We start from the raw sequence: 12,784 nt of genomic DNA on the forward strand, positions 1-12,784 counted from the left end.
CTTTAGTGAAGGAAGTTGTGCCCGAATAAAACCAGAAGCAGCTACAGCCACAGCTATTCATAGCACAGTTCATACTTAGGGGCTCATGCCCCAGAACAGAGTCCTGTTTGCGAGCATCTGCCAAAGATGCAGTTCAGGGGGACACAACCAAAACCATGGCCACTGGCATCAAGATAGAAATGCCAATGGTGGCAGCTTTTGGAGCCTTTTGACAAAGCTCTGGAACACGTGAACCAATGGTAACAACCCCCAGCCAGCAAAAAGACTGCAAACCAGTTGCTAGAGCCATGACAACAAGGACCTGGTCTCTCACTCTTTGAAACCAATAGTAAAACACCAATTGTCTTCAATGGGAGCAGGATCTCATCCTCTGACAGGGAGTGGGCTGTAATGATCCCAATCACTCTGTTCGTGCAATTTCTGTGATGACTGAACTTTTCCCACAGTCGGAGGAGAGCATATTAACCCCATCAGTGTTCTCAGAGCAGATCAATATTAATTTAATTCTTCAACTGCTGCCACTATATTTACATGTTCTCAACAGTAATTAACTGCTGCACTGCGGCCAGACCTACTGGCTGTGTTCAATAAATGAGTATCTTCTCTGCTGTGAAATGTAGTTGCCTTGTGGTAGCACAGAAGTAGGCAGCCATGTTAAATGCAGCAAAGGGGTTAACACCATGAATACTGTTTCATAGTGTATAAGAATAATAATTTTGGTGCTATATTAGCTGATAGGATAGTGATGCAACAAGTCAGTACCAACCTCTGAAGAAACCAGCAATAGTTACTGAGGCCTGGAACAATGCTAGCCAATTAGACCGCAGTATGCAAATAAGAGTTCCCCCGTTGGCTGCAGCAAGGTTCAGCAAGGTATTTTTCTGAACCTTTCACTGCACCTGCCATGTAGGGCATTAACTAAAAAACCAGTACTGCTATGCTTCTCAAGTGCAGTGCCATGTCAGAGATTTTCACTTATCTTCGTTGGAGATGCTCTGAACATATGCAACAATATATATGTAGACTGGCGAGGTGAACATCAGCATTTATCAAATCACAAGCAAATATTTATCTCTTGACTCTGTAAATCTCCAAACTCATCTTGGCAGAAATAAATGTTTGGCCTATTACGTCCATATGCCATACATAGAAATTCATTAGAGCTTGGCATGTCTTTGTACTTCGAGGTCTGCTTTTACGAGACTTATGCTGTGGGTTCATGTGTGTCAGAGGGTTCTTCTGCCTGCCACTCTTATACATTGCACATGACACAATCAAAGGCTGCAATTGTCACCTATGTACAGAACCTGGTTTCCCCAATTCTGTGGAATGGTTTTATTTCACAAAAAGCTGTCAGCGTCAATTTCTTAGCCAAGAGAAAAACCCTGTTCTCCTAGTCTCAAAGAATAATGAATATGGGGAGTATAGGAAACACTGTCTCCCCCATTCTGCCTAGCACCCAATTACTATTTCCCACCAGTGTACAGCAACAGGAGCTGGTCTCCTATCACCCAACATCCCCTTCTCCCACACCTTTTCTCCATATGGACAGGCTGATCTGTTATGCTTTCCTCCTGGACAGGGTCCAATATGTGTCAGGAGGAATTCTGAAGTGAGTTAATTTCCATCTGGCTTTCCTTGTGGCATTTCTTTATAATTAATTTAGCTCTTTGTGACGATTCACTTTAGAGCACTTACATTTCTAATGTTGTTTTTCATAACGGGTGACTCACTGTGTAGACTCGTGTGTGGTTTCATGTTTGAACGATGTGACAGGAGCAATTGCTCATTGATTTTTGGAAAGCAACAACTTTATTTACTTCAAGAATTCTCCTAGTTTTTTCACTGGGTTTTTCAAAGCACACCTTGAAGAGATTGTTTCCTCTTACCCCATCACAGAGCATCGCCGTGGAAACACCAGAAGCTGCTTTTGAGGGTAATTAACATTAGTAAATTATTGGTTTATTTGTAGCAGTCTTGAATGTTGTAGTTTCACCTCTCTGAAGAACGTGATCTCTTAATCTTTTAATCTCACTCATTTTGCTCTTCATTTCTTCTCCCACTCCAATCTGTTCACTTCCTCTCTCGTGCTGCCCATATTCCTCTGCTGCTTGGTCTCCTTCTTGTCTGAATCTGTTCCTCAGCCACCTGGTTGTCATCTCTCCCTATTCCTCTGAACACTCTGTGGTTTTATTTTGTGGTTTTTGGCTGGCAGCTCCAGTCCATGCTAACAGCTTTTGTTTCTTTCTCTGGTGTAGGATTAGCTCCCAGGAGCGGCAGCTAGTTTGGCTCCTCCTTGTTTCCATTGAAGAGCCTGGAAGCTTGTATAAGAAGCTGGAAATAAAGTGGAGACCCAGAACCACATGAGCAACTAGCTCTTCATAGGTACCAGCACCAGGTGCTTGGCACCAGTTACTCATGACTACAGTAATTGCCCTGTAATTATTGGTGTGCATGTTACTCCTGCCCTGGTGGATGTGGGAGCATGTTTCTGATCAGGGATGCCTGATGATGTTTGCATAGAGCAGTGCATCTCCAATGCAAGAAAAGTCAATGCAAAGACATCGACCTCCACCAGAATTAAAAATCCCGGTGTACGTAAAGCTCTGAATAGACTGAGATTTTGTTACCTCAGAGACACCTGTGTGAAGCAGCTGTTGTTCTGCAAGGAGATGGCTACAGAGACCTACCATCACCCTCCCTGCCCTGGAGTGCTGGGAGATGCAGTGAACACCAGGTTTTGTTTGTTGTTGTGTTAGAATTAGGTAATATTTAAATAAAAATGGTTTAAATGTTTAATACAAACTCTGTGTACCTTAAGGAGAACTGTATGGCCCCCATGCTTTCCCTGGTCCTCAGACAGGTATGCTCCTCCGGGCCAATGCAGCTTGGAGAAACCCAGAGTTAGACTATCAGCTGGTAGGATCTGTCAGTGCCAGGATCTCAACTATGGGACAACTTGCCAGAAGAGCTCAAGTGTGAATGACAATAGGTGCAAATAAAAAACACCTTTGTGAGCTCACAAATACACTACTATATATCCCAGCCACTTGACACACCCCTATGGAAGGGGAAACAGTGCAGTAACATGATTTCTGTTGTCAGTTCAGATGTGCCTTCAGTGAGGGTTGTGCTTAGATACCAAGATCCTATTTCTAAAAAAGATGCTCCACTAAAAAGCACAAGTGCTCCTATTTTAAGTTGTCAAACAAATAAAATTCTCCATTTTCCATGAATGGATTGTGATCAAGCACTAAATGAGAGCTGTCTACTGATGCACACAAGGGATGTAAATATATATATGCATTCAAGAAATGCAGGGTAGGAACCATTTGAATATTAACTCTCCAAATGCTTTATCCGCAGTAAAAATGGCTTTTTAGTACTTCTGATTTTCAGATGCATTGAGCTTTGAATTTGATGAAATCTTCATTCAGAAGTTACAGGAAAGCAAAGGAAACCTCTTGGGACAAAATACTTTAGTCTGCAATGTAAGAATGAATTTCTTCAAACAAATGCAATATTTGCACAGATGCTGCCTTACTCTAAGACACCATCTGTGAATACCAAATGAATTCTTCTTCTGACAGGTACCTGATAAGGCATTAACTCTTTCTCTACCTCCCCTTCCCCATGTTCAGTGCAAACCTAGCAATATATGTAATTTAATGTAGCGCAATATTATGTCCTGGATCAAATTTTTGGAAAAAAAATCTCACCAAGAAAAATCTGACACTCATAGGTGTTTGCTTCAATAATATGCTGTTTTTAATATCCTAAAAGTGTGGAGTCTCTCACACATGCACACTTTATGAGTTGCACAGAATTAGGTTATCAGCAACTGCATTTCCCATGCATCTGACATGTCAGAGTGTATGGAGAGTGGCCGTGTTGAAATTTACTATCTGCTTCCCCCTCCCCTGCCACCTCTCTCCTACCCCCCTTGCACACTTATTTCCTTTCCCTGGGTCCCGTGCATCAGAAGAGTTTAAGAGAATGTTATTTTCTACCTTTTTATAAGACAATATTAATCATCAGGAGAGTGCATTCCACACAGCTGCAACTTTGACAGCTAGTTCACTATCCATTTTCCACTGAGTAGATTTTCATTCATTGATGATTGGTACAGAGCCCAGATCCCTAGCATCCTCCCAAGACCCTTACTATGTCTACAGAACTGTAGTTTAGTATGCACTGGAAGAGATGCATTGATGCTTTCTCTGTAGACCTACAGGCTGCTGGTTGGAGCCATAAGGGAAAGAGAGGAAGAATTAGCCTGTGTGTTTATGTGGCTGTGCTCCAGTAAATATTTTGATGCATCTGCTGTCAGCTCTGGTCTGAGGGAATCTATCTAGCATTTAAATTTTGATGGGGAGCTGTTTTGAATAATAACAGTGCAGCCGGCTGTGAGTCAGTGCATGTGTGTTGACTGAAAAAAAAAAAACCCTCAGCTTTCAGCAAGCGTTAAGCCTTGAGCTGCAGTGCTTTGCTTTTACCCTCCTCCTTTCTTTTTTCTTTTTTCCCCAAATAGATTTTGGTTCATTGGGGGCTGGTGGGAGGAACAAAAAAAAAAACCCCTCAAGTTGCTGTTGCAATGGGTGCAGTAATGGGTACATTCTCTTCTCTACAAACCAGACAAAGACGACCCTCAAAAGGTAAGGATTTCCTCTTTGCTTTTTCTGCCTCTTTTGTGTATTTACTAACATCGGGTTTGACAGCAGAGGGGGAAAATCATGAACATGTGCCACTTGAAACCAGCCCATCACTATTTATGTGAGGTCTAATTTACAGAGGAGGATGGGAGTGGGCTGTTAAGGGGCTTGGGGGGTTACATGGGCAAGATAGTATTTGCTCTAGGTATTTTGGGGGGGAAAGAGGGTGCCTGATACACCTTCTGAAATAAGGCAATCCTTCACACAGATGTGTACGGAGTAGAACTCAGCCGTTTCACATGCAGAGCACTTGCAGAAGAGACCTGTTTTCTTCCCAATTCCATGCTTTGTAAATCTACTAGGCAGGGAATCAAATATATACATATGGCAAATTCTTCCAGCTGCCTTGTACTTTCAAAAAAAAGTTACCATCAGAGGGACTGTTGTATTTTTAATAATCCGACTATGAAACATTGCCACAGCATGTTTTATGTTAATTATCTGGAGGGAAAAGATAGAGGATTTCTTCACAAGAAGGGGAAGGAGAAGAGGCTCAGAGCAGAGAAGAAAGCAAGCAGCAATCCAGGGATTTTTAATCCTTAAATCCACATGTCCAGAATCTAAAATGCTGTTTTTTCAGGAACTCAGTAATGTTGAGAGGGTACTTATTTGCTCAGTCTGTGCTCCATTCCTTTCATGGAGTTATTTAAAAAATTCCAGGGTTCTGCTAAACAAAAAGTTGAAAGCACGGAAGGGGGCGGGACTGAAAAATATACAATGTGTATTGTAGAAAGCCTCAAACTTTAGGGAGTCTTTTTGCTATTGGAATATAGTTCAGAGCTGAAGCACTGCAATTAATAGTCCATCAGCATTTCTAGGGTAAATCTGAACTTCCACTGGATTTGTAGCTCAGCCCTGATGTATGCTTGGAGTGGAAGTTGACATACAATTTCCTAGCTTTGATCATGAGGCAAAATAAAAAAAATACTTAGAACAAATCAAATGGGCTTTATCAAGCTATCACTGTAAAGGGATATGGGGGTGAGGAGAGGTAGGGTGCAGAGGGTTTGGGAGTGGATTGGAGTGGGAGGTGATCATTTTAAGTTTGCAAACAAATGTAAAATTGTAGAACCGTTTCTTGTACAAGACAGCTAAATGGACTTTGGCGCTATTGACTAGACAGAGTCAATCATCACTTTTACTAAGCGCCTGTGGATGGATTGCATCTCCTTTGTCTTTGCTATTGGTAATGAGGCCATAATTGTATAGCATCTAGATGTTGAGTCACACATCTAAACCTCTGGAGTCAATATGTGTTTAGGCACAGCAAGATACAGATGTACCGAACATGCTGTGTTGAGTATACCAACTTCTATGACAACATGGCCTTCTTAGCCATTTTCCAGCTGCACCTATTTGCGTCTGAATCTGAATCTTCCGTGCAGTGTAAGATATCACTTAGGACACAAACAAGGCTCCACCACCCCTGTGTTTCAGGCTGTTTGCCAGAATGGTTACCTTGTTGTGTTTCTATAACTTAAATTTATCCCAAGGAAAGGTGCTTGGTGTATCGCTCAACCCCCAACCAGTGGGCTGCTTTTCATTGGGTCCATGCCTTTTGACCTGTCCAGCTTGGGTAGCCCTACCAGGAGTTAAAACTCCTGCTTGCATAGCTCTCTGGTCACTAGGACACAAAAGACTTCCTGCCACATCAAGGTGCAGTCGCCAGGGAAGGAATTTGTATCTAAATATAGGTAATTTGTTGCTGAATCTATATGTTCCTTATGACAGCTTGTGGTTGGCTTTTCTCTAGTGGGTGGCTAGAAATTGCTTGTTGTTTGAATTCATCATCAGTAAAAATCCAGCATCTGGTCACATACAATAACATTTACAATGGAACTCAGTCTTACTGATATCTGCTGGAAGTGATCCTTTAGCGATATGTACCAAAACCTGCTTTCATAGAGCCATTTCTGATTTGGTGCCAATGTGTTCTCCTCTTGCTTTCACTGGTAAGCGTGGCACCCAGTTGTAAAGAGCGGGTCAGAAGTAATTCCTTTTAATTTTCTTGACTATTTTCAAAGCCAGCATAGAATTTCACACCTTTAAGTTTCTGGGTACCACTCAGCTGCAGGTAGAGAACAATGCAGCCTGTGGGACTGCTAATTGCAGCTGATTATAATAACCTGATGGACAGAACCAGTTCAGACAGTCCTGCCAAACTGGTAGCTGCAGGATCCCCCAGCTCACTGAGGACTACATTAGGGACAACTAGAATGGACAGTGCGATGTTTGTAATTCCCAAATCTGTGCTAGATGGTGCTGTAGGCTGTCCCCACTAAGCGCATTAAGTTGTCAGAGTGTGTCGGAGCCTAGTACCGAGGCTAGCTTTGATTTTCGGAGTGTTGCACTGTGGGTAGCTATCCCACAGTTCCCGCAGTCTCTGCTGCCCATTGGAATTCTGGGCTGAGCTCCCAATGCCTGATGGGGTAAAAACATTGTCATGGGTGGTTTGGGGTACATGTCATCAGTCCCCCCCTTCCCTCTGTGGAAGCAATGGCAGACAATAGTTTCATGTCTTTTTTTCTGTGCGGGCGCCATACTGCTTTCAGCAGACGGTGCAGTAGGTCTGCAAACCATCGTTGTCATCCATCGCTTCCGCTGGTGGACTCACAGGGCTGCTTCCGCTGAAACTCTGCTCAGCTGCTCTTGTCTTGCCATACCACAGCAAGTGTGCAGTCCGCTCAGCTGTTGTGTCCTGGCAGCAAAATTGGTCATCCAACCACAGCTTCCCCTGGAACTCTGCTCTCCTGCAGATGCCATACCATGACAAGCATGGAGCCAGCTAAGATCATGACTGCAGTTATGAGTATTGTAAACACCTCACGCATTATCAAACAGTATATGCAGAACCAGAACCTGCAAAAGCAGGCAAGGAGGCGATGGCAGCACGGTGATGAGAGTGATGAGGACATGGACACAGACTTCTCTCAAAGTACGGGCCCCAGCAATTTGGCCATCCCGGTGGCAATGGGGCAGGTTCATGCCGTGGAACACTGATTCTGGGCCTGGGAAACAAGCACAGACTGGTGGGAAGGCATAGTGTTGCAGGTCTAGGATGATTCCCAGTGGCTGCAAAACTTTTGCATGCATAAGGGCACTTTCATGGAACTTTGACTTGCTTTCCCCTGCCCTGAAGCACAAGAATACCAAGATGAGAGCATCCCTCACAGTTCACAAGTGAGTGGCGTTAGCCCTCTGGAAGCTTGCAACGCCAGACAGCTACCAGTCCATCGGGAATCAATTTGGAATGGGCAAATCTACTGTGGGGTCTGCTGTGATCCAAGTAGCCAACGCAATCACTGAACTGCTGCTATCAAGGGTAGTAACTCTGGGAAATGTACAGGTCATAGTGGATGGCTTTGCTGCAATGGGATTCCCTAACTGTGGTGGGGCCATAGACGGAATGCAGATCCATATCTTGGGACCAGATTACCAAGGCAGCCAGTACATAAACCGCAAGGGGTACTTTTCAGTGGTGCTGCAAGCATTGGTGGATCACAAGGGACGTTTCACCAACATCAACATGGGATGGCCAGGAAAGGTACATGACGCTCGCATCTTCAGGAACTCTAGTCTGTATGAACAGCTGCAGCAAGGAACTTACTTTCCAGACCAGAAAATAACCCTTGGGGATGTTAAATGCCTATAGTTATCCTTGGGGACCCAGCCTACCCCTTAATGCCATGGCTCATGAAGCCATACACAGGCATCTTGGACAGTAGTAAGGAGCAGTTCAACTATAGGCTGAGCAAGTGCAGAACGGTGGTAGAATGTGCATTTGGACGTTTAAAAGCGTGCTGGTGCAGTTTACTGACTCAGCGAAACCAATATTCCCATTGTTATTACTGCTTGCTGTGTGCTCAACGATATCTGTGAGAGTAAGGGGGAGACGTTTATGGCGGGGTGGGAAGTTGAGGCAAATTGCCGGGCCGCTGATTACATGCAGCCAGACACCAGGGCGGTTAGAAGAGCACAGGAGGGCGCGCTGCGCATCAGAGAAGCTTTGAAAACCAGTTTCATGGCTGACCAGGCTACTGTGTGACAGTTCTGTTTTTCTCCTTGATGAAAACTCGCCCCCTTGGTTCACTCTACTTCCCTGTAAGCCAACCGCCCTCCCCTCCCCCCTTTGATCACCACTTGCAGAGGCAATAAAGTATTGTTGTTTCAAAATCATGCATTCTTTATTAATTCATCACACAAATAGGGGGATAACTGCCTAGGTAGTCCGGAAGGGGTGGGGGGAGGAGTGAAGCACCAGGTGGGGTAGGGGAGGAGGGAAAGACAAGGCCACACTGCACTTCAAAACTTATTGAATGCCTGCCTTCTGTTGCTTGGACAGTCCTCTGGGGTGGAGCGGTTGGGTGCCCACAGCACCCACCCCCACCGCGTTCTTGGGCATCTGGGTGAGGAGGCTATGCAACTTAGGGACGAGGGTGGTTGGTTACATGGAGGCTGCAGTGGCGGTCTGTGCCTTTCCTGCACCTCAACCATATGCCAGAGCATATCAGTTTGATCCTCCAGTAGCCTCAGCATTGCATCCTGCCTCCTTTCATCACGCTGCTGCCACCTCTCCTGTTGTTCCAGCCATCTATCCTCTTGCTCGTCCCTCATGTCCTCGCGTTCATTTTGTGCTTTCCTGGACTCTGCCATTGTCTGCCTCCAGGCATTCTGCTGGGCTCTTTCAGTTTGGGTGGACTGCATGAGCTCAGAGAACACTTCATCGCGAGTGCAGTTTTTTTTGCCTTCTTATCTGTGCTAGCCTCTGGGATGGAGATGCTAGTTGCAGCGTTGAAATATTTGCAGCTGCGGGAGGAAAAAAAGGGATTAAAATTGAAAAAGACACATTGGCCATTTAAAAGGAGGGGCTGACGTTTTTGGGTTAACGTGCAGCACAAACCCAACTTAACCCCCCCCACACACACCCAATTCTCTGGGATGATCGTTTCACCCCTCCCCCCACTGAGTGGCTAACAGTGGGGATGATTTCTTTTCAGCCACAGGCAAACAGCCCAGCAGGAATGGCCGCCTCTGATGTCCCCTTAATAAAATTCCCCTATTTCATCCAGGTGACCATGAATGATATCACTCTCCTGAGGATAACACAGAGAGATAAAGAATGGATGTTGCTTAAATGCCAGTAAACACCGGGACCACACACTGCCATGTTTTCTTATGCAATGATTCCAGACTACGTGCTACTTGCCTGCCATGGTAAAGTGTCCTACCATGGAGGACGCAATAAGGCTGCCCTATCCAGAAACCTTTTGCAAAGGCTTTGGGAATACCTCCAGGACAGCTTCACTGAGATGTCCCTGGAGGATTTCTGCCCCATCCCCAGACACGTTAACAGACTTTTCCAGTAGCTGTACTGGCCACGAATGCATCCCAAGTCTTCAGGGCAAATTAATCATTAAACATGCTTGCTTTTAAACCATGTATAATATTTACAAAGGTACACCCACCAGAGGTCTTCTCCGCCTTAAAGGTCCGGGAGCCTAGGTTGGGAGGGTATTGGCTCCAGGGTGATAAACAGTTCCTGGCTGTCAGGGAGAATGGTTTCTCCACTTGCCTGGTGTTATCTTCAACCTCCCCCTCCTCATCATCTTCCTCATCCCTATTGTGTGAGACTCCCTTGCAGGAGTCCACGTACAGGTGTGGGGTAGTTGTAGTGGCACCCCCTACATGCAGCTCATTGCATAGAGAATGCAGCTCATCATAGAAGCGGCATGTCTGGGGCTCTGACCCCGAGCGAGCGTTTGCCTCTTGGGTTTTTTGGTAGGCTTGCCTGAGCTCCTTAAGTTTCACTGCGGGTCCCTGTGATAGCCCCTGTCCTTCATGCCCTTGGAGATTTTTTTTCAAATATTTTGGCATTTCGTCCTTTGGAACGGAGTTCTGATAGCACGGATTTGTCTCCCCATACAGTGATCAGATCCAGTACCTCCCGTTCGGTCCATGCTGGAGCTCTTTTGCAATTTTTTTTTGGGCGGGGGACTCCATGGTCATCTCTGCTGATGAGCTCTGCATGGTCACACCACGGTGGCCAAATAGGAAATGAAATTCAAAAGTTTGCAGGGCTTTTCCTGTCTATCTGGCCAGTGCATCCGAACTGAGAGTGCTGTTCAGAGCAGTCACAATGGAGCACTGTGGGATTGCTCCTGGAGGCCAATACCATCAAATTACGTCCACACTAACCCAAATTCGATCCCGGCAATATCGCTTTCAGTGCTAATCCCCGCATTGTGGAGGAGTACAGAAATTGATTTTAATAGCCCATTAAGTCGACAAAAATGGCTTCGTTGTGTGGTCAAATCGATCTAACACTGCTAAATTTGACCTAAACCCATAGTGTAGACCAGGGCTAAGAGGAAGGCATAATTCTTGTTACTTTCGTTCCCCTATCTCAAACACACATGCCCGTAATGCACCATCCTCAGATGTTTCTTCCTGACCCCAGCAGGTGATCGACCATTGCCCTGAAGCATAAGGATTGATAATTCTTAGGCATGGTCTACACTTAAAAGTTAAATCAACATAGCTACGGTGTGTGAGTGTGTGAGTGAGAGAGAGAGAGAGAGAGAGAAAACCACACCCCTGAGCACCTAACGGGGTTGACCTAATGCCCAGTGTACACTCAGCTATGTCAATGGAAGAATGCTTTGGTCAGCGTAGATACTGCTGCTTGGGGAGGTGGTGTTCCAACAGAAAACACTTCTATCAGTGTAGGTTGTGTTTATGCTATCTGCTTATGCTACAGAGAGAGAGAGAGCTGTGCTAGTAGAGACTCCATGGATCATACCCTTAGATTTCTGTCCATATTAGTATAGCGGCGGAAGTTTTTTCTGTTCACATAAGCAGTGAAACTTATGGCTATTGCCTCAATAACATCGTGTGGTACTGTGTTTGTACATTTCATTAGAAATTGTTTTCTTGGATCTCCTCAATTTGCTGCCTTTTAATGTATTGGCCTTTCAGGATTCTGCGTCATGAATGTATGCATGAAGCTTTGGAAACTGAAGTGATTTTTATGGGCCTTCCCATCACATTGCACAGGTTCTGTTGCATAGAAGCAAGCAGAAAATATTAGAGGGACAGTTTCAGATTGATTTTTGGTTATGTGATTTTTTTTTAAATAATTCACTGATTTAAAAAATTGAGCAGATGACAACATAGTAAAAAAAAATTAAACACCCTAAAGATGAAAGGGTTTTTCTGCTGTGTGATACTTATGATCTTTTGGGGGTCTGCGAGCTGTATTACGCTTCTTCCTCCCTCATTCCTCACTTCTGTGCATCTGCCTGCTGCCTCTTTGGTTTCAGCTGAGATGCTGCTGCCATTACTGGCAAAATCTCCTGCAAAGCCCGAGGAAGTGTACAGGGGAGCTGCCCCCAAATTAGCGAGAGGATTTGGTAGTATGCTAGTGAATGAGACAGAAAGTGCAGCTGTTGACCAACTCATTATACACAAAAAGAAAAGGAGGACTTGTGGCACCTTAGAGACTAACCAATTTATTTGAGCATAAGCTTTCGTGAGCTACAGTTCACTTCATCGAATGCATTCAGTGAAGTGAGCTGTAGCTGTAGCTCACGAAAGCTTATGCTCAAATAAATTGGTTAGTCTCTAAGGTGCCACAAGTCCTCCTTTTCTTTTTGCAAATACAGACTTACAGGGCTGCTACTCTGAAACCTGTCATTATACACAAAGGGGTTGAGTTTGCTGAGAGCTAGGCATGTTGCATGCTGTGCTCTTTTGAAATTCTTGCTTCAAGTGACACAGTGGGAGCTAGCATGGGAATTCTGAACCCTTCTGACACTAGAATGCCAAGAGTAAAGAATCTAAAAGAAGAGAGAAATATGTGTAATCTTCCAGTTAATTACCTGATGTGTTACTTGAAACAATAGTATCTACATTATGAGATGTACATGTGACTGTCAAATTGATGGTATGCCTTTATATCAATCCCTAAGCAAATATAAAAAAAATTGATAAGCCAGTTTAAAAAATTAAAAAATTTTACTTTATTTATAAATTATTACTAATTACTATTATTAATTATTAATTATTATTATTAA

General features: G+C 44.3%; 1 protein-coding gene across 2 annotated transcripts in view; it reads left to right on the forward strand.

The window, feature by feature from the left end:
* The first annotated feature begins 4,234 nt into the window (after positions 1–4,234).
* KCNIP1 (potassium voltage-gated channel interacting protein 1) overlaps positions 4,235–12,784 on the forward strand; it is a 542,944-nt gene continuing 534,394 nt past the window's right edge. For both annotated transcript variants that reach the window (XM_073355980.2, XM_073355981.2), the window contains exon 1: positions 4,235–4,655. In XM_073355980.2, the coding sequence (XP_073212081.2) occupies positions 4,595–4,655 (61 nt within the window). In that variant the 5' untranslated portion in view covers positions 4,235–4,594. The remainder of the gene's footprint in view (positions 4,656–12,784) is intronic.

The sequence above is a fragment of the Lepidochelys kempii genome, chromosome 8, assembly GCF_965140285.1.
Source record: "Lepidochelys kempii isolate rLepKem1 chromosome 8, rLepKem1.hap1, whole genome shotgun sequence".
Taxonomy (NCBI): Eukaryota; Metazoa; Chordata; order Testudines; family Cheloniidae; genus Lepidochelys; species Lepidochelys kempii.